The sequence below is a fragment of the Stegodyphus dumicola genome, chromosome X2 (assembly GCF_044657685.1).
Source record: "Stegodyphus dumicola isolate Sdum_Otavi_A_Nest chromosome X2, ASM4465768v1".
NCBI classification, from domain to species: Eukaryota; Metazoa; Arthropoda; class Arachnida; order Araneae; family Eresidae; genus Stegodyphus; species Stegodyphus dumicola.
In genome coordinates, this window is record NC_140781.1 from 186,181,016 (window position 1) to 186,205,058 (window position 24,043).

General features: G+C 33.2%; 1 protein-coding gene across 1 annotated transcript in view; it reads right to left on the minus strand.

The window, feature by feature from the left end:
- LOC118188723 (transmembrane protein 8B) overlaps positions 1-24,043 on the minus strand; it is a 167,526-nt gene that overhangs the window by 14,463 nt on the left and 129,020 nt on the right. Inside the window, exons 9-10 of the mRNA XM_085809561.1 lie at positions 5,399-5,577; positions 2,724-2,984 (exon numbers count right to left, since the gene is read on the minus strand). Coding sequence (XP_085665687.1) covers positions 2,724-2,984; positions 5,399-5,577 — 440 coding nt within the window. The remainder of the gene's footprint in view (positions 1-2,723; positions 2,985-5,398; positions 5,578-24,043) is intronic.

Here is a 24,043-nt window from a genome sequence, read left to right on the forward strand (position 1 = left end):
GATGCCACAAAAAAATCTCTTCTGAATCCATTTTAAATCAGTTTTACAATTCATTTGGCTAAAAGAGACCTTTATTCTGTCCTTATGTCTAGAAGCCAAGCAAAAACATTGTTAAATTGCATTTGATAGAGGACAAAATGGAGATTTTTGTTGAAATATGGTACCGGAATTTTTCGTGATTACAATACTTCCTTTACTTCGTACAAGGAAGTAAAAAGGATTTCATGATCGTAACATGCCAAAACAAGTTCAGAACAAGGTAACTAAAGAGTCTTTTTTATCTTATACAAAATGGCATAGCCTATAATGAAAATATATGCATTTTTAACATATGCAAAACAACAAGTTTTCAATAATAAACAGATGTATATATATTTGGCACGGTTTGTGCCTGTCAAGCTCTAAAAGGTCTTTAAAAAAATATCCCAGTAAGTAATCTCATTAGCTTTGGAAGTGATAAAATTATACCATTATGATGGGCACTAAGAATGGGTCCAGTCACTGCTAAAAAAGGAGTACCACCAGTATTTATTATAGGATCTGTTTGCCATACTTTTGCATTATGTGGTAGCCATTCAGTCATAATACTACCATCATATTTACAAACATTTATAAAAGATATGTCTTATTTTTTTCTGCAGCAGTAAAAGATTAAACATGTTCAAGATGTTATAAATATCGATAAGCTTAAAAATCTTTAAATTACCACAAAAGCATAGGTTATCCTGTAGCAATGTAATAAAAATTACTATTGAAAAATGAGATGCATTAGTTTTTTTTTTTTTTTATTTTTTTATTTTCTGTCTCAATTAAAGAGGGACAAAATTGATAATGGAGAGAATATTTACAGCTTTTAGGATAAGTACGGCTGAAAATAAGTTTCCTGAATATTGAATTAAAGTCTAGGGATTTTAAATTATACTTACTTCATTCAGTGGTTTTAAGTAAGTACAAAAAATGTAAAAAAAATCATAAAACTTTGAATAAACTATATTTGGGAGGCTATTGTATGGCTTTATTAAACTCAACACCACTTGGCGACAGTGAAAGCAGGTTTAAAAATGATTGTTTAAAAATCTTGTTAAATTTTGTGTTTAAATCAGAAAGATGATGATGAAATTATCACTTGTCTTAGTGCATTTGACACAATAGCAGTATATGATCATACAAAATTGCCATCTTCAATTTTCCATTTAGTAATACAGTTCCTTCACCTTATTTTTGAAGAGAAACTGGACTCTTCTAGAATTTAGATAAAGAATGGAGATCATTTCATTTAAGTCAAGAGTTAAGCTATTTTACAAAATCATCCGTAAGTTTGGTATCTATTAGGTAATGGAAAAGATGTCTTTAAATAAGTCTAAACATGAGATTTTTCTAAACTTTACAAATAGTGTATCTATTTTATCTCACTCTCTAGCTAATATTGAAAGAATTCATATAAACCACATAAAAACAAAAGGCACAAACTCACTTAAGCCTTGAAAGATTGACTAATAATAAAATAGGTCATTAAAAGATCTAATCAAATTTTTCTATACATAGAAACCTAAATTAGAACTGGTAAAAGAAGTCACACAAGGCACTTACCTAAAAGATACAAAGAACATTTGAAAAAAAAAAAAAAAAAAACTTCAAAAATTAAATGTCGAGGTAATTAAATGGCATAAAAATTCTAATTAGAATTAATTAAAAGATATTTATGAATGTTAATATTTATCTTATTTGTGTTGCTATGCTGTATTATGAAAAATAGTCCCCGCCTCCTAGGTTTATCAAAGTTGCAATCTAAGTTTTTTTTTTTTTTTTTTTTTTTTAATTTGTGCCACGATTTGAGCTCTACCACAGATATGCAAATTCCTGCATAGCAGCAATGCTTTGTAGAACAGGATATTGATGTAGCATATAAATTCAGTGAAGTTTAATAAGTAAATATGGCACATTATCAACATTAATAAATAATACTGCATACTAATGGATAATATACCATGGTTTCTCTTGAGTTTCGAAGTACTAATAGCATCACCACCCTTATACTTGGAAGCCATTGTTAATGAAACTCAAAAATTTGTGAGTATGAGAGCTGTGACAAAATGTTGATAACAAGAGAATGATGTCTTGTTAAAAGCAAAACTGATAGAAATTTAACAGGAAAATCTATGTACATGGTGAAGGGAGATAGTGAAGATGTTCTGGCCACAGATATCTGTGGTCTTCTCTTGACATTATTACAACCCTCATGGGGAGAAAATCAATTAAGAAAAGAACAATTCTGAGGAACGACCTGTAAACTAAAAATGTACAGGAGGATATGAAAGTGCCCTTTTTCATCCACCTCCTCCCACTTGGCTAGACGAGTTAGGAACGTGTATGCACATGTATAGTCATGATTACTTTGGGAATACAGTGCTTAGCTTAGCTTGTGCTTCATTTGGCCATATGCTGTTTATCACTTGACATACATTTGAAACTCCAAAGAATTTTTTTCTTCTGCTTTAAACAGCAAATACAGGATTATGGTTGCAGTTTAGTTTCACTTCTTACTCAATCAAGTATTTTCATATGTTTGAAGTAACAAAATGGTAATTTCATAAATACAAAACAATATTTTTAAACATTTAAATATATTTCAAACTTTCAATACACTTCAAAAACATACAGAAAAAGGGGAAAAAGACATATTCCTTCAGAGGTACATTTTCTAAGACAGCGATAAAACTTACCCAAGATGTAAAAAGAATCAACAGTCCAATTCCAGTAGGGAGAACAAACACCCATAGACCAGTACGATCATACTCCACACCTAAAGCAACACCAACAGCACCAGCCATATGAGTAAAAGATTGAACAATATTCGGTAATTTCGCCATAGCAATAAGTGTCACCCACACAGAAAGGATAGCCGAATAGAAGTCACAAAATTGAAGTACACTTAATCGAATTAAACAGTAGGAATACACTTCAGCATCACAAGCATGATAAAACTGTAAAAGGATAAAAAAGATGATTAATTTTATTTTTATTAATAATTACCAAATTCATGATTATATATTCAAATTAAAGATCTTTTATACTATTAAAATTTAAATCTTTTATACTATTAAAATTTAAATCTTTTATACTATTAAAATTTAAATATTATTATTTAAAGAAAACTTTTATACTATCGGTTTAAAATAATTCAATTCCAATAATAAACAATCCATTTGAGCAAATCACATTTAATCCATCTACTTTGTAATTTTTGTAAAGAGGAACCGAAAAGACATTCTATACAAGATACCAATAAGTAGTAGGTCCTACATAGATTTAAGTAAGCTTAAAGATTTCAGAACATGACACTAAAAAAGTTATTTGAAGGAAAAATATTAATTTGTATGTGTACTCGCCCCAAACCAAGAGCTTTGGTATTGCCAAAATGGCAGTACCATGGCAATAAATGCCTGTCTCCTTGATGCAATAGGTCCTCAAATTTTGGCTTGTTTTATTTAAGTACATGGCAAGTTTTCTTAAATAAGTTTCAATACATTTGTGATTAGTAACTTTCTTCATAAATCTTTGGAATTAATGGAACAGTCAAACAGAAGCTATCAATTTTCATCATAATTAAAAAGTACCATTAAAAAAGCTGAGAATGTTCCCAATTCCTAAATAATAAGTTGGCATTAGTCAAATTTTGCAAAGAACTGGATACATGAAAAAGAGTGCAACAATTCAGAAGAGAGTGAAAAAAGGAGAGAAAAATGAGTATCGCTGAATTCAAGAACTCTTTCATAAAGAGGAAAAATAATGCAAGTTGTGCAATTTTTTATGACAAATTTTCATACACTCTATCAAAAGACCCCCCCCCCAAAAAAAAACCTTTCATGGTGATATTTCCTAAAAGAGAGCAGCTAGAGTTTTGTTATGTACCCAAAGGAGAGACCTTTCATTTATTACTTATCTATATTTTATCATATTTATTATTTATCTATATTTTGACAACTGGAAAGTGTTCAGAAGCAGCTACTTTTAATAACTGCAAAGTAACCACACCATGGGGAATGCTCCAAACCCTGAAACAGGTGCCATAATTACAGAATAAAATGCATACAGAGTTCTGCCAAATGATGCTATAACATGCAACAAAGCACAGTGGTCAACTCCTGTCATCATTTGTTATTCATATGCTGCAGAATCTGGCAAGTAGCAAAAAGTAAATATGCCTTTGAAGCTTTAATGCAGGCCATAGCTATGCTGTATCAGTAACAGCTAAGTAAGGTTCTTGAAAATACTGACTATAGTCTTTTAAAAGATTATTTACTTATCCTAGACATTTAATTACAAAATATCATACAATAAAGCATATTATTGTATGCAAAAAAAAGCTTTAACTTGATTGGGGGGTGAGAAGCCTGTAGAAATAAAATCTATAATTTAATGCAAAACTCATACATAAAATCAAAATTCCAGCAGTAAAACATTTTAATGTTTTATAAAGCAAAACGTTCCAAATTTTTGACTAAATATAATGTTATTACTATCTATAATTACAAATGGTAAGGATTTTTGTTTTACAAGTGCTACATTAAAGTTTTTCACTAGGTAGACTATAATCCCCACAACATAGTTTTACTTTATTCTAAAAAGCTCTGTCAATTATAGTGTTTGCATATGTCTAAGCCTATACTCACGTTTTGAACAGCTTTGTATAATGCAAGGAAAATAATAATAATAATAATAATAATAATAATAATAAAAAAACAATTATTTATTTTAAGCACACCACCATATCAGAATGGTGATTAGATAGGGATTTGATATATGCTAGTAAAAAAACCAATTAAAAAATGCTATTAAGTGATTTTCTAAGAAATATAAAATATATTCTGATTAACAAAATCCTTATTAATCAGAATATATTTTATATTTTTACACTTTTATATATTCACACTATGAAAGAAATTAAAATTTGCAGCCCATATAGGTTAGATTTAATTTATAAATTTACTAAGGAAGAACAAATACATGTTAATGATATATTAAATTCACATGGACATAAGTTAGGAAAATATTCAATTCACTGTTAAGGTTAAGTGAAACAAATTTATGCAAATATATGGTAGAATGTACTATATAGAAGAATCTGGATGTTATAACAAGAAGCATTATTTATGCCAAAAAAGTTATAATAGTGCAATACATGAAAACTTCTAAAGATGGACTACTATAAAAGTAAGCTGTAATAAAAAGTTATTATAAAAAATCCTGAATGCAAATACATAATACTTAAAACTGTTCATAAATTTAAATTGAATAGTGTATGTTATTGCCTAATTTATATCATGCATATTATGATTAAGACAAAGGGATGACACACAGCATAGAATTTTTATTTTCGTGCAAAAATATTTCTTACCGTGGATGACAACATTGTGGCAAAATAAACAAAAGCTTCAGTAAAATATTTCCTAGATGCACTCAAGATTATTGCTGGTATGAAGAGCAAATTACTTAAGGTAAGTAATAAAACATCTAACAGCAGTTCAGAATCTGACAAAGCTGTAGAATTATCAGTACAACCCCATCCTTTCCACCCTATAATGCAATGTGAAGAAATATTAGTACACTATATAAAAGAAATATTAACACACAAATAAGAAGAAAATTTTAAAGCAAATGAAAAGAACCTTGGAAATCTTGTAAACAGATATTAATACCTTTATTATTATTTTTAAACAGAGAAAAATCGAAATATGTTACTTGAAAGTACTACCATTAACTGATAGTATATGCTGATCACTTTTAAAGATGGTATTTACTCTTTTAATTAAATTTTATTTAAGCATGCTGATAAATTAGAGCAAAGATTTGTTTGTATTTGTTCAGCATTACTGTATTTTTGGTTATATCTGTTCTATATTTTACACCATTGTAAATTTACTTACGTTCTTTTTGAGGTTTGTCCTCTTGCAAATATTTGTATATTTAATAGCATATTTACATGTGTAATTGCTTTATTATGTTTTACACCTTGAGATTTGATGTGTTTGACCATGTGTAGCATTTAAACACTTCTGACACTGACTTCTTCACACACTTCTGACAGAATTGATTTCATAAATTCGGTGAATTATTGCACAATTGACAAAGCAACAACTTTTGGAAATCTCTTGAATCGTCGAGAACACATGCAAGTAAGTGAAAAGGGGAAAAACAAATGAAATTTCTTTTAGACATCTTTCATAAAGCATGTAAAACAAGGCTGATGCAGCTGAAGAATCTAAAATTCTAAACTGGTCTGTGTAACTATTTCTTTGTTCCCCCCCCCATGGCAGACACTTGCCTATAATGACATCGGCCACTCCTAAGGCCAGAAGTGGCGGCCATTTTATTGTGAAGGCACCTAATAGGCAGCCACTGTTACCTCCTACTCAATATTGCAGTCAGGCTCCTCTAACCACTATACCATCTGGGCGACGTGTAACTATTTCAAAACACAAGCATTTGTCATCTAATGCATTGCTTCATCTAATATCTACTTGTCAAGATTCTCTCCTTTTTTTCCCTTCTTTTACAGGGTATTTTCTCTATGGAGATCATTTCAATTTTTCTCATCATTAGCCTTCAAGATGTGCTCATAAAAGAGTTCAATTATTGAGCATTGTACACATGATCAGATAATGTATCAATGTATGAAGTCTGTTGTTGTAATAATATGCATACTTTAACTTCAAATTTCATTATAATTGCATTCACTTTTGCTAACTCCAGAATGCATGATACTTGTGCTATTCTGAATTACCATGTGGTCTTATTATGCATTGCCTACAGACTGCACTTTGACTGCTGCCACAGTTTCAATTTCTATTTTCGAATTTTTAGGTTTTGGCTGTGTTCAAACAGTTACATCAAAACCTGCTCCTTTGGAGCATTAACATGGATTTTATTTCCAATTGTCAGTAGGGATAAGGTCTTAGATTTCATTCTTTGAATGGAGGAACTAAAAACTGAGTAAAGAAAATCTCCTTCTAATAATGGCTCCAAAAGTCTGGGTCACACGACTACTTTAACTGAATCATAAAAGGTTTTATGGCTTTTGCTATTTTTTATTAAGCAGTTAACATACAATAATCATAGAAATCCTCATGTGGCTTTTATTTCAGCAACTGTTGGTAGTAGAGATATATTTTCAATTACGGAAATGATTTAAATAAAGAAAATTTTTATGTTATACAATTTTTAAATTAAAAAAAATATAAGAAATTATAAAGTCTAACTGTTTATATGGCCTTGTAGACCTCATAGTTATGTTTGAAGGGTTGTGTTAGTTGATCTGACTCCTATATTTTAATGAAGCAGTGCAGAACGGTATTTGTTACATATATGTGGCAACACACTAGTTGCTGGTCGAACTGAAGTGAAGTAATTGTCAGTTGATGTTGCTTTGTAATAAATGATGTGCTATGTGAATGTCACTTAATTACTGTCCTGTTGTAATGTCACTTAATTATTCCTCAAGCAATATTAATAAGAATATAACATGGCGTAGTCATGTGGAGTAGTATTATAACTAATTGCCAGGCAATCCCTTTGGTTGTTTTTCCTCTCAGCAGACGCAAGATGGAATTTTGTCGCTCACCGCAAGGCCTAAGTTTCAATGGCAATGTGACCAAAAACTGCTGCAGATTCAAGCAGCTGTTCCAGATTTATATGAAAGCGCCAGGAAATGCTTTAAAAAATTCAGATGTCAAAGTCGCTTTATTTTTAAATGCTGCCGGTGAGGAAGCAGTTGCAGTGTTCAACCCGCTCAATCTTTCAACAGGAGATCAGGGCAACTATGAAAAAATGCTTGAAATGTTTGAAGCTTTCACGATGCCTAGAACAAATGTCGTGGTGGAGAGATTTTTATTCAATAAAAGAAAACAAGAAGAAGGGGAACTTCTGATTGTTTCACGACTGACCTGAAAAAAACTTGTAAAATCTTGTGAATTTGGTGTGCAGGGTGACTCTGCCATACGTGATCGCATTGTCCTTGGAGTATCAGATGACAGTTTACAGGAGAGGATGTTGCGAGAAAAAAATCCGAGTTTGGAAAAAGCAATTGAATTATGGAAAGCTGCTGAATTGAGCAAAGTTCGAGCTCAAATGTTAACCCTTTAACTGTCAAGTTATTTTGATGATTTGGGTACACAAATTGTCAAATTTTTTTATTGGAAAAACCAAATGTAGTTGAAATAAACATCTCCCGATATATAATCGGGTATGACAATACGATGCACTCAAAAAAAAAAAATTACCCCGAGAGATACTCGGGCGTGACATTTTCGAACACCAGTGCTATCTCGGGCATGACAGTCAAAAGGTTAAAAGAACACAATGTTGACAGCGTAACAAGAGGGAAAGTGAAGCAACATCAGGCCAGAGGAGCCAATGCAGCCATAGCAGTGAGGAAGCATAGAGGATGGCATGATGACGCTTCAAATACTGAGACGTTTTCATGTAAAAAATGCAACAGACATCACGTTAATGGACCAGGTCTGGCATATGGGAAAAAAATGTTTCAACTGTGGCAAACTACGTTACTTTTCAACTGTGTGCAGACTGAAGCATATCCAAAATGTTTCTCAGCATGATAACGCAGATTTACACTCATGTCCATAAATTAAGGATAATGCAAAATCAGGCAAAGGAAGAGTTAGAAGCAAAACAAATTTGACTTATTTGTAAAGCTTATTTATTAAACAAAAGGTGAAGAGCAAAAAAAAGATGCTATATGTTTGATATTATTAAAACAATTAGCAATTTTTTCTCCCTGGAGCAAATTACAAAAAAAAAAAAAAAAAAAAAAAAAAAAAAAAAAAAAAAAAGAACCCTATTTACAAAAAACAATATTACATGGTTAGTATAATTGTTAATACATTGTATGTTTCCCAGACGATGCAATACAGTTTGTACAACGCCTAGGCACGCTGAGTATCAAATTATCGATCTGATCTTGGGAGATATTACACCACTCAAAAAGCAATGCTCTCCGAAGTTCGGGTAGACATGTAGGAGAAGGTTGACGGGCTGCAACTCGTCGGCCAAGCATGCACCACACGTGCTCTACTGGATTCAAGTCTGGTGAGAATGCTGGCCAGTCCATATGGGTGATATCCTCTGATTGAATGCATACACTTACGATGTTTGCATGGTGAGGACGGGTGTTGTCATCCATTAACACAAATTGTGCGCCCACGGCGCCCCGAAACAAACGTACATGTTGTTCCAGAATGACGTCCCGATAGATATGGCTTGTCATGGTTCCAATTTGAACATCCGGGTCAGTTCAGGAACCCAGAACCACCCCAAACACGCACTCCTGCACCACCGTAACGGTGTCGTTCAATGATGTTTTCTTGGTGGTAATGGGTACCTGGAGCTCTCCATATGAAAGTCCGGCAACATGAAAGTCCGGACTCGTCGGAAAACATCACAGAAGCCCACTGTTGCAGTGTCCACAATGCATGCTCTTTACTCCAGGCTAACCGCAGGCGACAGTCAGTTGCAGTAAGTGGAACGCATCTGACAGGTCTACGAGCATATAGACCAATCTGTCCTAAGCGTCTGTACAGGGTCTGCCTTGAAATTGTCATAGGAGTGGCTGAAGAGAGCTGACGAGACAGGTCTGAGACTGTGCTCAGCCTGTTTTTTTTGGCAGTAACTGCCAAATACCGGTCCTCATGCAGTGTTGTAACTCTGGGACGACCTGTGCTGTAACGTCTACTCACATTACCATCATCTTGGAATCGTTGCCAAAGCCTGGAAATGACACTCTGGGCAATTTCAAGCTCGTCTGATACTTCCAGTTGGGTATGCCCACATTCCAGACGGCCAATAATTCTACTACGTAAAATATCATCGAAATGCGTCCTTTGTGTCATAAATTGCATTGCACTGAAATGCTTATAAAGCGCCTGCGAACAATTTTACCTCTTTGCCTTTATTCCTTATATACCACTCTCTTACACTCTCATCATTGTGACGTACCACCGGTGTCATCTGGTTACTTCCTGAAATTTGCATATGATTCTTGAAGATGTGTGTAATGATTTTACAGGTGATATATTTATTTTAGAGTTTGATTTCCGCGTGACTCCGAATTGTCCTTAATTTATGGACATGAGTATATATAGTGAATCTGATGATGAATACTTCGTGAATTCCATAAATGGTAAAAAAACTAAAAGTGTGTGCTCAACATCATCTACAAAAGAGTGGACTAAAACTATAATTGTTGAAGGGACAACTGTGACTTTTAAGTTGGACACAGTGTCTGAAGTGAACGTTTTGCCTGTGAAAATTTACAAAACACTGAGTGCTAAGAACTCTAATCTTATTTTAAAGAAGTGTAATGTTGTACTAGAAGTATTCAGGGGGGGGGTCCAAGGTTAAACCTCATGGGTTGTTAATGTTACAATGCTCCTCAGATGGTGAGGATCATACTCTAGAGTTTTTAATTGTTTCTAGCAAGCATATACGTCCATTATTAGGAATTGATGCATGTGTTAAACTTAATTTGATTCAGTTTATAAATAAGGTTAGAATATCAAATAAAGGTAAGTTGGATCAGTATACAACTGTTTTACCTCCATCTAAAGTGAATTTATTTTTAATAATTCAGAAGTGTTTGAAGATGTGGGAAAATTTAATGCATTGTGTAAAATCACAGTAGATGATCAGATAGCTCCTCTAGTGAGACCACCACGTAGAGTACCACTTAGTTTAAAACTAAAGTTGAATTAAAATTAAACGAATTAGAGAGACAGGGCATTATTGCAAAAGTTGATCAACCATTGAACTGGGTTAGCAATCTAGTAATAACTGAAAAAGCTAATGGATACTTAAGAATATGCCTTGATCCTCAAGATCTTAACAAAGCTATAAAAAGAGAACATGTGTTGATTCCAACAATTGAGGAGATTTTACCATAGCTTTGTAATAAATCAATTTACTCAGTTTTGGACTTTAAGGATGGGTTTTTTTTCAAATAGCGTTAGATAGGGAGAGCAGTGATCTTTGTATTTTTAGTACACCATTTGGATGCTATAAATTCTTAAGGCTTCCTATGGGTATTTCCTGTGCACCTGAAATTCTTCAGAAACGTAATCTTGAAAGTTTTGGTAATATACCAGGAGTATTGATCTATTTTGATGACATCCTCATTGCCGCTAGCACTGTACAAGAACATGATAAAATTTTAGCACAAGTCATCAACAGAGCTAAAAAACTCAATACTAAATTCAACAAGCAAAAACTTCAATATAGGGTTAGTGAGGTGGTTATTTAGGTCATTTATTTAATGTATCAGGCATGAGACCTGATCCTGATTGAAGCCATTACTGAGTTACAGGAACCTCAGAATAAGCATGAATTACAGCGTGTTTTGGGAATGTGTAATTATTTGAGAAATTTGTACCACATTTTTCAGAGAAAAAAGCCATCTTAAGGGAACTTTTGAAAAACAAAGTAGAATGGCAGTGGTTATAGCTACATTCTAAAGCATTCATGGAATTAAAAAAAAATAATTTGCAATGCACCTATGTTAGGAATATTTGATAGCAGTAAACCTATCACTATACAGGCAGATAGTTCTAAAGATGGGTTAGGTTGCTGATTATTGCAGAATGGGCAACCAATTGCTTTTTCGTCTAGGAGTTCAAGTAATGCAGGAAAAAAACTGCTCAGATTGAGAAAGAATTTCTTAGTATTTTATTTGCTGTTAATAAATTTCACTATTACATTTATGGTAGAGAGGTAGAAGTGCTTACTGATCATAAACCATTAGTTTCAATTCTGAACAAAAATATTGCTAATGTGTTGTCAAATAGATTGCAAAGGATAAAAATTAAGCTCTTAAAATATAACTTAAATATCTGCCTGGGAAATATATGTATATTGCAGATTTACTGTCACATTCCTTTATTGATACACACACAAATGAAAACATGGATATAACAGAGATTGTTCATACACTAACAAAACAATTGCAAATGTCTGAGAGTAAGAAAAGGGAATGTCAGAAAGCTAGTTTTTTTTAATAATCGAATTGTAGTACCTGTTTCATTAAGGAAGCATTAACATTATTGCATGAAGCTCACTGTGAGGTTTAAAAATCAAAAGCTAGGGTTCGACAAGTACTATTGTTACGGTGACCATATTTTTTCGGAGAAAATAAAGGACACTTGTAACGTGACATGAGGGGGGGGTTATGGTAATTTAAATTCGTGCTCAATAATTTTGTGTTAGGGGTGGGGGGTTGTGCGTTCGTGTGACGTCACAAATGTTAATTTGGGGTCTTCCAAGGTGTGACAAATTGTGACATGGGGATTGGGGATGGGCAGGGTCAAAATTATCCCAAATATTGCGATCATTTATGCACAAACCGTAGAAGGAGAATGAACACAAAGATTAAAGAAACTAAGCAGTCCCTAGTTATGTGGTGGTGATACTAACGCGAGAAGCAAGCATTGCTCCGGCCCGACTGGCATCTAGAAAAATACGTTGCGGGTGCTCCGATCTAGAGTTGCAGAAAACTAATTTGAGAAATTTGATTTTGCGACGATTTCTCAAAATAAAGGACAATATGCTTATTTCAGGAAATAAATAAAGTTAGAGGACAGAGCCTTCAAATAAAGGGCTGTCCTCTGAAATAAAGGACGTCTGGTCACCATAACTATTGTGGCCAGGAATCAACAGTGACATTGAAAACATGATTTCTATAGATTCAGGCCTCAAACAGTAAAAGAACCTCTTGTTTCTCATGAAATTCCCAGTTTACTATATGAAAAGGTTTGTGCTGATATCTGTGAGTATGCGAGGAAAAGTTATCTAGTAATAGGCTGTTACTTAACTAAATGGGTAGACATAATTCCTCTAAAAAATAAAAGCGCAGTGGAAGTTACTAGTAAATTAAAATCGATATTTGCAACACATGGAATACCCAAAACTTTAATTGTGATAATGTACCATTTAATAGTTGGAAAATGAAGAGTTTCGCAAGGGATTGGGGATTTGAAATAATCACTAGCAGTCCTCGATATCCTAAATCTAATGGATTTGCAGAGAAGTTGGTAGGCATAGCTAAGAGTTTATTTAGAAAAGCAGGATTGGAGAAATTAAATGAGGCTTTACTGGAATATAGAAATACTCCAATTTCAGGTATATAAATTTATCACCAAGTCAAATGCTATTAAGTAGGAATTTAAAAACATGATTACCAATTACACAAACAGAATTGCAACCAACTGTAAAAGGTCAATATAGAGAAAAGGTAAGGAGTAACCAGAAACAGGCTAAAATCTATTATGATAAGCATGCAAGGGAAAGACCTGAATTTATTCCTGGGGAAAAGGTAATGTTGAGATGGGAAAATAAATGGGAGCCTGCTATAGTTTTAAAAAAGCATTCAACTCCTAGATCATATTGGATTAGAACATAAGATAATAGGGTAATTAAGACAGAATAAATTGCATTTATGAAAAACTAAAAATCAGAAGAATTTAGTGACATTAGACTTATGATCTATGTAATGAGAATGAGGAAAATACAGTCAAAAGTCTTTAATCCGGACTCGTCGGGACTTCGGCGATTCCGGATTATCGATTTTTCCGGATTATAGATCATCAGTTTAAATCTGGTAAGATGGCATGCAGAAATTATAAAATTAAAAATATGAAACCGTAATTTATAAAATAATGAGCAATTATGATCTAAAGAGTATCAAAATTTACAAAAAAAAAGAAGCTTAATATTTATTTGTTTACTTTATTAAACATTTCTTTCAATGCGCGCATGCGTAAAGCATACATTACGCATAGCCGAAATTAGAAAATTGCAACTAGAAAACTATTTGATTTGTATTCGTGATATTTATAATGACGAGGAATTTGATTTAAATCATATCAAAGACGGAGTACATCAAGATGAAATACTACATTTAGTAAGGAATTATAAGCCGAATAAAATAAAAACATCTGCCCTGAAGATAACGATAGTGCTGACATATCAACTTCCAGTTCACTGCGCGCCGCGACGTCCCCCCCACGTGAAATTGAGCAGCGTGAAATTGATAAACAGATTTCGGAACGGTTAGATAAACAAAGGATATGCCTTTATCCATTTTTTGTAGCAATTTCACTTTTTGTTTGATGGACATCGAAACATACTTTCGTTTTGTAGATCCTTCGGGAGCTCCAGCATCGGAAATTCTATTTGACATAATCGAAAGTTCAAGCTTACTTTTATAAAATTGCTCTTACAGTCTGCAAAAAATAATAAGCTGGATCCAATTCGAAGATTAAGGAACAGCGCAATCATCAACATTAACTGAAATAGATAATTAGATAATTTTAGCTTATACCGTCCGTTATACATCAAACGCGCACGCGAAAACGTATTCTGCACTTGCGCAGACGCATATGCGCAGTCGTAAAGGTCTCGCGCGCGCGCGTAAACGGCTATGCGCATGCGCAGAAAGATTTTAGCTTTGAGGTCCGGATTATGGGTGTCCGAATTAACGACTTTTGACTGTATAAGTAGTGAACATCCAAAAATGCATAATGATCCTCACCATCAAGATAATAGCAATAATATTAATCGTGATTGTGTATATAAGACAAGAAGTGGTCGTAATGTATATCAACCATCCAAATATGATAATCATGTAATACATTGATTCCTATGACTCTCCCATAAAGAGGAGATGTTACACATATGTGGCAACACACTAGTTGCTGGTCGAATTGAAGTGAAGTAATTGTCAGTTGATGTTGCTTTGTAATAAACAATGTGCTATGTGAACCTGTTGTAATGTCACTAATTATTGATCAAGCAATATTAATAAGAATATAACAGTATTAAGCATAAAAATATAACTTATTCCACATACAAAACAGAAATTTGTGCCGGGAGCACTATAGCAGCTCCCCTACCCAGTGAAACTGCCAGAAAGACTCTGAGAGGAGAGAGAAATTCGCACCGTAAAAACAAAGGAATATTTTCATTTGTACATAACAAAAAATGAAATATCAGTTTGGAAAATGGTTTCCGATGTTACTACTAGGTTGCTGCAAACGGTCTATCTTAAGAAGACCAGAGAATAGAAAACAGAAGAATGCCCATTTAATCAAGGTAATCTCCAGCAGCATAAATGAACTGTTGCCAGTGTTATTTATACTATGTATCAGGATCAGTATTCCTGAAGTCCTCCACTATTAGATTAATTTGTACATTTGTATGAGGCCTGAATCTATCACAAATTACTGTAATCAGAGCATTTGTAAAGGTTGTCGATTATATGATTATTTCAATTCACAATATTCTCTAATTGTTTTGAGCAGTGAATGTGACTGCAAGATATTACTCCGCAGTAGAAAAGAAACTGAACGTAAAACTCCCTTACAGATCTATGGAGAAAATGTTTTTCCAAACCTAAGAGTCGCACTTCAAATATTACTTACTATTTCATTATCAATGTATGTGTATGTTTGTTCAGCAAATTAAAATAAATTTTGACTATTTACAATCAACAGTGGGCCAAGATCCCTTTAGTCATCTAGCATTTTTAAATGTGGAAAGAGAAAAATTTGAAGTGATTGACTTTGATGAAGTAATTGATAAATTTGCTTCATCTATGCAAGAAAAATGTGTACTTAGTAATTAATTGTATTAATGTATTATAATATTATATTATTATTAATAAATATATCTACTTATCTATAATATATATTAAACTTTTAATTGTTTAAAAATTGTGTTTTTTTAAAAACAACTATATAAATATGTAAAATAAATAATACCTTTTTAACCAATTCCAGATCATCGTATGTCTGATTTTTTAGCTGACACAGATACATTTCCGAATCCAATGCTAGTGTAGATAGGTATGACTATTCTTAAGATATTTTAGAGTATTTTATGGCAGATTTAGAATTTTATTAATATTTGCATTATTTTCTTATTACAAATATATTCTATACATTATATTACTGCAGGTATTTTTTTTGGGGAGGGGGTGCCATAAAGGTATTTTGCACCGGGTGTGCCAGTTATGCTCACTACACCACTGAGGTTCTGTAAGGTTGAAACTGACACACATGCTATTCTGAAATATGACTCCATGCCTATTCGTGCCTACTAAAGATGGAATTTGTCATTGCATATTTACATATATGCACAATATTAAGCTGCATTTATTGTTTTAAATTGTGGAAAAAAATTAGTAATGAAATAAACTAACAGAAGAAACTAACAGTAAAAAATTTTTTCGTTAAACACAAAGCTGCTTTTGTAGTATTTGCTGGAGCAAATTTTAATCCCAACAATGACAGTGAATGTCTTACGATTGTAATACAACATTCACTTCCCATTCACAAGCGTAATAAATTGTAGTAACGTTTCTTCTTTACTTCATTTTAAAAGAGAAGAGAATACTTTAAACCTATGCTTTATTTTCATCATTAGGTTCACGGGGCACCATTTGTAAAAGTTTTCCTGCTACTTCCAAGTATACTGGAACAGTTGAAAACTATACAGTAGTGCCTGGCCCATATCTTGTACAGTTTGTCATGGATCTGATTCATTAAATCTTTTAATTCATTCCAATCAAGGCAGGATTCAAACACAAGAAGGTTAATTTTGTAGCCTCAAATCTCCCGAGTGAAATTTTGCTAACCAATGGAAAGTAAGATCTCATTCCATGTTCATCCACTAAATAGTTTACAGAGGATTTTTATTGCAGCCAAGCAGCCAATGCAAAATTTTCCAATTTGAAGTCACAAAATTATAGCAACTTTAATTGACTGAATTCTGTGACAGATTTGATGTCAGTATTCAATGTTTGAATAAAACAAATATTCAGTTGTATGACCCACGTGTTATGTCGTAACATCACTTGACAGCGTCAGCAAAGAAAAAAAGCTGATCATTTATAAATTAAAAATAATTTTGTGTATTAATTTTTTAGAATTTCTTTATTCTGCTCATTTAAAATTCAGTTTTTTTTGGGGGGGGGATATTTTCAGACCAGACTATAGCGAATCTGGAATATGTGAGTAGCATTGAAAAACAAAACAATAAGTTAAAGATCATTGCACTCTAAAAAATTTCAACATAATAACAGACAATAAACAGAAGGGGAAAAAATGAACTTTAAAATTATTTTAATTTAGTTCATTTAACCTACACTTCATGAAAAGCGATCAAGATTGGCTTTCAACCCTTGAAAATCTGCAAACACCACAACCTCTGAAATTATGCATCTTGGTCAATTTTCGTTGCACAGGAGTAAATATCATTTTAATAAAAAAAGTGAATCCCTGGTTCACAAATTTAATGCATTCAAGATACATTCAAGAAAGCCATTTGTCAAGTGAAATGTTCATAAACTAAAAGCACTTTTTCCCTATAGAAATTAATAAAAAATGGATTAATTCATTCCTGGACCACAAATGATTGTTTATTTAAATTTTACATTATTATTTTATGCACAAATTTATAATCTAAGACCCATGAAAATCATTAAATATAAAACAAATATAACAATATTATAACAAATATAACAAGAATATTAAACAAATGATAAAAAATATTAAACAGATAAATAAAAATTTAATTTTATTATATCTGTATGAAGAAGAATAGATGGTGTAAGTGGAAAATGTTATTGTTTGAATGTGAAATTACCTTGCAGAAAAACATTAGGTAACTGCCTTTAACCTTTTAATGGTCATATCAATGAACTCAGACTGCATTCGAGTTACACATGGAAGTGGGTGCAAATGAACACAGCTCACATTACTAATTTATGACTGACAGATAATGTGCATATTTCAGAAGAAAAAAATTCCTTAATCGCGCAACCATCGAAGGATTATGAGGCATCTTCTTTTATCTTTTCTTTGTCTTTAAGCATCACACAAGTCTGCCTGAAACTCACAGGATCAATGTTTTAATCAAAATTTGTCCAATGTGATTACTTGTTACTTACATTTTAAAATGCTCCTGAGATGAGAGGTGGCATTTTCATTGAAAATGCTTAAGCTGTAACATGTTTCTACTTTATCAGGGTGATATCGTTACATAAGAATCTTGCATCTTTTCCTATTTTGCAAACTTTCGTGGATTAAAGAACTAGGATAACTTTTCTTCCTTTTCCTTCTGAAGACGTTTCTTTTACAATCACATTTTGTTGTTGCTTGTAAAAGTTATTGCAATTCTTCCTCGTTAAGCTCATTTTTAAGCTTCTCCACATCTTCATTGTGAACACTTTAACCTATGTTTTGCCTTACACACACAACATCAAAAAGTCCTAACTGTCAAAGCACTTAAAGTCTGCCATAACCTAATCTGGCCATAATTTTCTGTATGCCCAATTCAAGGCCCTTGCTGCTAGACTTAATAAAAGCTAAGCAATGGAGCATATTAAAATGATGTTTCTTGAAGTTAGTGAGTGTTAATTTGATAGCACAGGCTATCTCAAAACACCTTTGAAAATCATACATTGCTGACTTGAGTGATCAGAAGAGTGACTTGAGTTATCTCTGGATATCATTCTTCATCTGAAATATGATAGAGAAAATACAGATCGCCACATTTTGTTTTCCATTACGAAACATCAAGGGGATGTTCATTTCAGAGCCAAGAATCAAATGCTGGGTACTAAATCTACCACCTTTATAACAACATCTATAACACCAATGATAATCTCTATTAATAACTATAATACTTCTAAAAACACTGTAGAGGAAATTCAGTTTGTTTAAAATGCAAAATGACATTGGTCATCTAAAATGCAACACCATAAAGAACAAACACTATCAAAACCATATTTACTGGACAAATAATAGAAGGTACAAGGGCGAAATGATTAAAATTACAGACTCATTTGACTTGTGAAATAGAAAGAAATCAATAGTTTGTGTTGGTACCACTACTGGAAATAGCTCCTATGATTCACTTTGAAAAGAAGTTGCTTTGGATGTATGGATGTTGTAAGTCGATGCATGTTATTTCACATGTTGTAAAATGTTCATACATGGCATATATGTGAGGGCTGTATGTTGAGCTACTTTTCTGCCAATAATCAACCAGACATGTTTGATGGGTGAAATGTTAGAGAAACAGGAAGGCCAATGTAGTAACTAGTGCAACCTGGTGAGCAATAAAGAATTGTTGAACAATGCATGTCCCGTGTGGTTGCACACTGGCCTGTTGAAACTCAGCTGCAACCTTGAAAAGAAAAAGGACAACAAGCTTTAAAACTTCTGACACATAGTAGTAGTTGTTGAACATGCAACAATGCATATTAGGTGGCTGTGGAAAGAAAACTGGTGACATTTTCTTATATGTCCTCAACTGGGCAACATTCTAGAAGTATTCTGAAAATAAATTTGTGAAGGGCCAGAAGCAATTTTTTCACGTCGCTACAAGAAGTGCTTGCATTGCAATCGTGCATCAGTTGGGTATTCAGTTCACAGTCATGTAACTGTACTGAGCTCACATTCGGTGTTTTAACACCTTAGAACTTGCTCTGATTGAGCAGTTTTGTTGATCTGTCAAATTCTTTACACGCTATGAAGAATTTACCTTATCTGTTTTTTTTCCACTTCTTGAGCTATTTATAAGTGTTTATCTTGCTGTATGAGCTATTATTTATTTCAGTAAAGTGTCATTTCTTCCTGTTAAACTAATGCAGTTATAAATGAGGTCTCTATAAACCTGAAGCATGCAACAATATAGTAACTATCAAGATTCTGTGAGATATCACACTAATAGACCATGCTTCAGGTAAGATCTAGTTCAAATAATTCTGAAGACAGAGTTCTCGATGAGGTTTGTCTTTCAGTATATGCAATTTGGCCTTTTAAATTAAATATATACCAATAGTTAAGAACCTGTCTTTTGAGTATTTACCCGTTTATTTACCTGTTTAATTTTGAGTATTTACGTTGTAAGATTCTCACTAGTGTAAATCTCAGTTACTGTAAAAAGTGACGAGTATTAAGAACTAGTTAGCGAATAATTGCTTAAGTTCGTGTGACAAGAAACAATAAGATTCCAACACAATTTAACAAAACTCTGTCTTGGAGTGTACAATCAAAGCCGACACTTGGGCTTGAACTTAAGAAACTAAGAATTAAACTAATACTGAGATTAACTAAAGAAATATAGCCGAGGCTATCAAGATTCTGGACTAGTTGGCCTCTTAACTTTATTTGACTATGAAGCTTATCAAGGGCCTGAGTAGAGCCGAGCATAATAACAGCTTTGAGAGAGAGAGTGGCCAAAAGGCAGACGTGCATAAATCAGAAACTCTGATTCTCTCTCGCTAAGACCAAAGAACTTTGCGGTTAAATACCGCTCTTCCTCATTATGTATTCAGACGTGATTCTAAAACTATGTTCTGGCCGGAAGTAGTAGGTTGAAGTTAAGAATTTGACAAGAAAGGAACTTAAAATTTAACTGTTAATAAAATTAACATAATCCTCACAACCCATTGGATTCATCAAACAGAACATATCTTTACTTGGAAATAAAACATTTTCCAAAAACATTGGTAAGTTACTGCATATTTCACTAGAATATATGTCACAAATTCGAACTAGAGCATAAGTCTCCAGCTCTAATTGTATGCCTTTACGATAATAAAGCAGATGGAAATTAAATATTTTCACAGAGGCATTTTGAATGGATATTTTTACAAACATGATGCTATCAGTAGTTAATCTACCTTTTTGTAAACGCTTTGATAAGATAAAAGAGTACCCCTTTTCTCTAGACAGTAGTTGAGACATATATTAAGTATCTTTTTTAGAACTTTGGAAAGGTAATTTGTAAGTGCAACTAGGCAATATCTCACCAGATTCTTTGTTATTTTGCTTGATTTTACTACAGGTACAACAGCATTATTTTAGGCATTTAAGATAATCTGCTCCTTGCAGAATTTATTATAGAGAAAGTGAGAATGTTTACCAAACACTCATGGCAGATACTTGACATTAGATATTTAATGCTATTAAGATCTATCTGTTTATGAGAACTTAGCTTGTAAAAGGTACATGCTTGTGGCTAATCACTACTGTAAGACACTAGCAAAAATGCATTTCAAACGTACGTAAAAGGTTTATTGACATGATTTGGTATGATTCTTGCAAAGATAAACTACTAAAATGTTTATGTAATCAAATCAGTCTTTCGGTGTTATTTTAAAAATCATTATATAGTCAAATTTTTCAAATGAATTTTCCCATTTTGAAGCCTTATGATTCCTTAATGCTTTTTACAACTCTTAGGACCAGAATTGCCCCTTTTTCAGTACAGTGATGCCTTTCCTTATGACTATGAGTGGGCTATATTCACAAAAATGACTGTACCTAATCTTGTCATCTACTTAAGATAATTTGAACTTCGAGATACAATCTATTTGAAAAGAATTTTGGTCTTTTGACAACCCAACTTCTTGGAAACAATTTATTAGATTTGTACAGTTATTATTATTTAAATCAAGACAGTATTTATATTTTGGATCTTTAGCATAATTTCTTCTTTCTGGTTTCCTCTCCAGAATGTAAATGAGTCAGCTAGTACCTAAATTGAAGTTTTTGGACTTTAAGACAGTGCCTGTTTCTGGCTTGCACATGCATGGTAGTTTTAGTTCCCAATGCTTTGATAGTTAGAGGGGTTTTTTTTCCAACCTCCGATCTCACAGTATGATGGCCAGGCATGCGGCAGGTGGTTGTGCATAGTAGGTGACTGCACATCTCGCCCTCCACACGCTCTGTCACTGGTGAGTTCAACATGCCATTTCCTGTTGAGTTGCAGTCACGCAAACATGGCTGTCGCTATTGATTCTCCCATCAAGTGTGAATTTCGAGCTGTTATTTGTTTCTTGCAGGCAGAAGGGAACAGTGCAGTGAAAATTCATTGAAGAATGAGTCAAGTGTATGGAGACAGCTTTACAAGGGATATCATTGTTGATAAATAGTATCAAAAGTTTAAAGATGGCTGAACTGATGTGCATGATGAAGGGGGGTCAAAGACACAAGTCTGTCACTACAGACGACATTGTTCAACAAGTTGACCAAGCAGTTAAGGAAAATCGAAGGTCCACCATAAGTGAATTATCGATTTTCCCAAAGTTTCAAGATCTTCCCTGTACTCTATCGTTATTGAACAGTTGTGCTACAGAAAAGTTTGCGCTCACTGGGTCCCACAGATGTTGACCACAAAACTCGTCGAATGTCTGCAGCGTTGGAGTTTCTTGACCGTTACAATACTGATGAAGATTTTTTTAAATCCATTGTGACAGGTGATAAGACATGAGTTCAATATGAAACACCCAAAACGAAATGACAATCACAACAATGGATGCACACAAATTCTCCAACCAGACCCATAAAATTCAAACAAACCTTCAACAACCGTAAGGTTATGGCGACTGTTTTGGGGACCAAAAAGGTGTGTTGCTTGTGTAGTTTATGCAGCCTGAAACAACAATTAATGCAGATTCATATTGTGAAACTTTGTGATGCTTATGGAGAGCTATTCAAAACAAACGAGGAGGCATGCTGACTTCTGGAATTGTTCTGATCCACAACGCTCATCCTCACAGTGCTCATGTAACCCAATGGCTCCTTCAGCAATTTCAATGGGACATTTTCAAACACCCACCATATATTTATCTTTCATCTTTACCCTGAACTGAAGCAGTGGCTTGGGCGGCAGTGCTGCATGACACGGAGCTCAAAGAAACAATCACAACTTACTTTCCAATCATTGGCAGGAACATTTTATGAAGAGGGTATTGCAAAGATTGTTCACAGATATAACAAATGCCTCAATTGTCAAGGTGATTATGTAGAGAAATAACCTGTATTGTACATTACTTTTGTTAAAAAAATCTTTTTTGTATATTTATCCATCTTTTCTTTATACCCCATCAGAGGTTGAAAAAAAATATCCTACATATTATACCACTGCCAACAAGTTGATTTTGATGCTCCTGTAGAATTATCACATCAGATTTGAGTAAGATTTAAACTGTGTAATCTTTAACCCCTGTCACAAGTTTAACTTAAATTTGACTATTTCTGTTTAGTTGCCTCACCACAAGTTGTGACCGATATTATTAGTACAAGTGCATTTATGTTTTGATTTTTGTTTAATAATAAAGGTTACTGAAACCAACTTCAGGTCTGATGGGGTTATTTGTTCCCGATCAAGTAAAACACAAAGTCACAAATAAAGTAAAATAAAGAAGACTTTTAGATCAGGTGCCTAAACAAGCTTCTCTCACGGTTCATAATAAAATACTTCACTCATGAGCATTAAACATTCATCTACTCACAGGTATCAAAGTACAGCAGAAGAATAAAAATTTGGCAATGCCTGAAACCAATGTAGCCTCTTGGACATGAATTGGGAAATGAGAGTGGCTTTGACAATTTTTGGATATTATTGGTGGCAGATATCCTTATTCAGCATAGAAACAAGTTACCATATTTTATTGATAATTACTTTCATAACTGTCACCAAATAAATATTTTTCTATAAGTCGCTAAACTTATAATTATTAGAAGGTAAAGTATAATGTAAAATTAAAAGGTAATGTTCTTTTAATTGAGCAACTTTCTCTAAAAAGGCTGCAGTCAAAAAGTGTGAAAACATGTCATGATTGAACAAAATGCACTGAACACTGCAGTTGAACATGTTTTGATCCAGACATGTTTTTTATGCGAGATTTTGACAAAGGGGCTGAGATGGATATTATGATTTTTTGACATTTCCCAAATGATGAATGAACTGCCATAATTTTTTTTTCAAGGAAAAGAAATCCACAATGAAGGATTTTATTCAAGCAGCCACAACTATTTTTTTGAGCAACAATGAATCGTGAACACATTATTAGGGTTGTCATTACTATTCTAGGCTACATTTTGCACCAACATTTAAAATATGTGATAACTGCTGCCTCACAATTGGGGAAAAAAAAGTTATTTTTAACTTCATACAAAATTGGTAT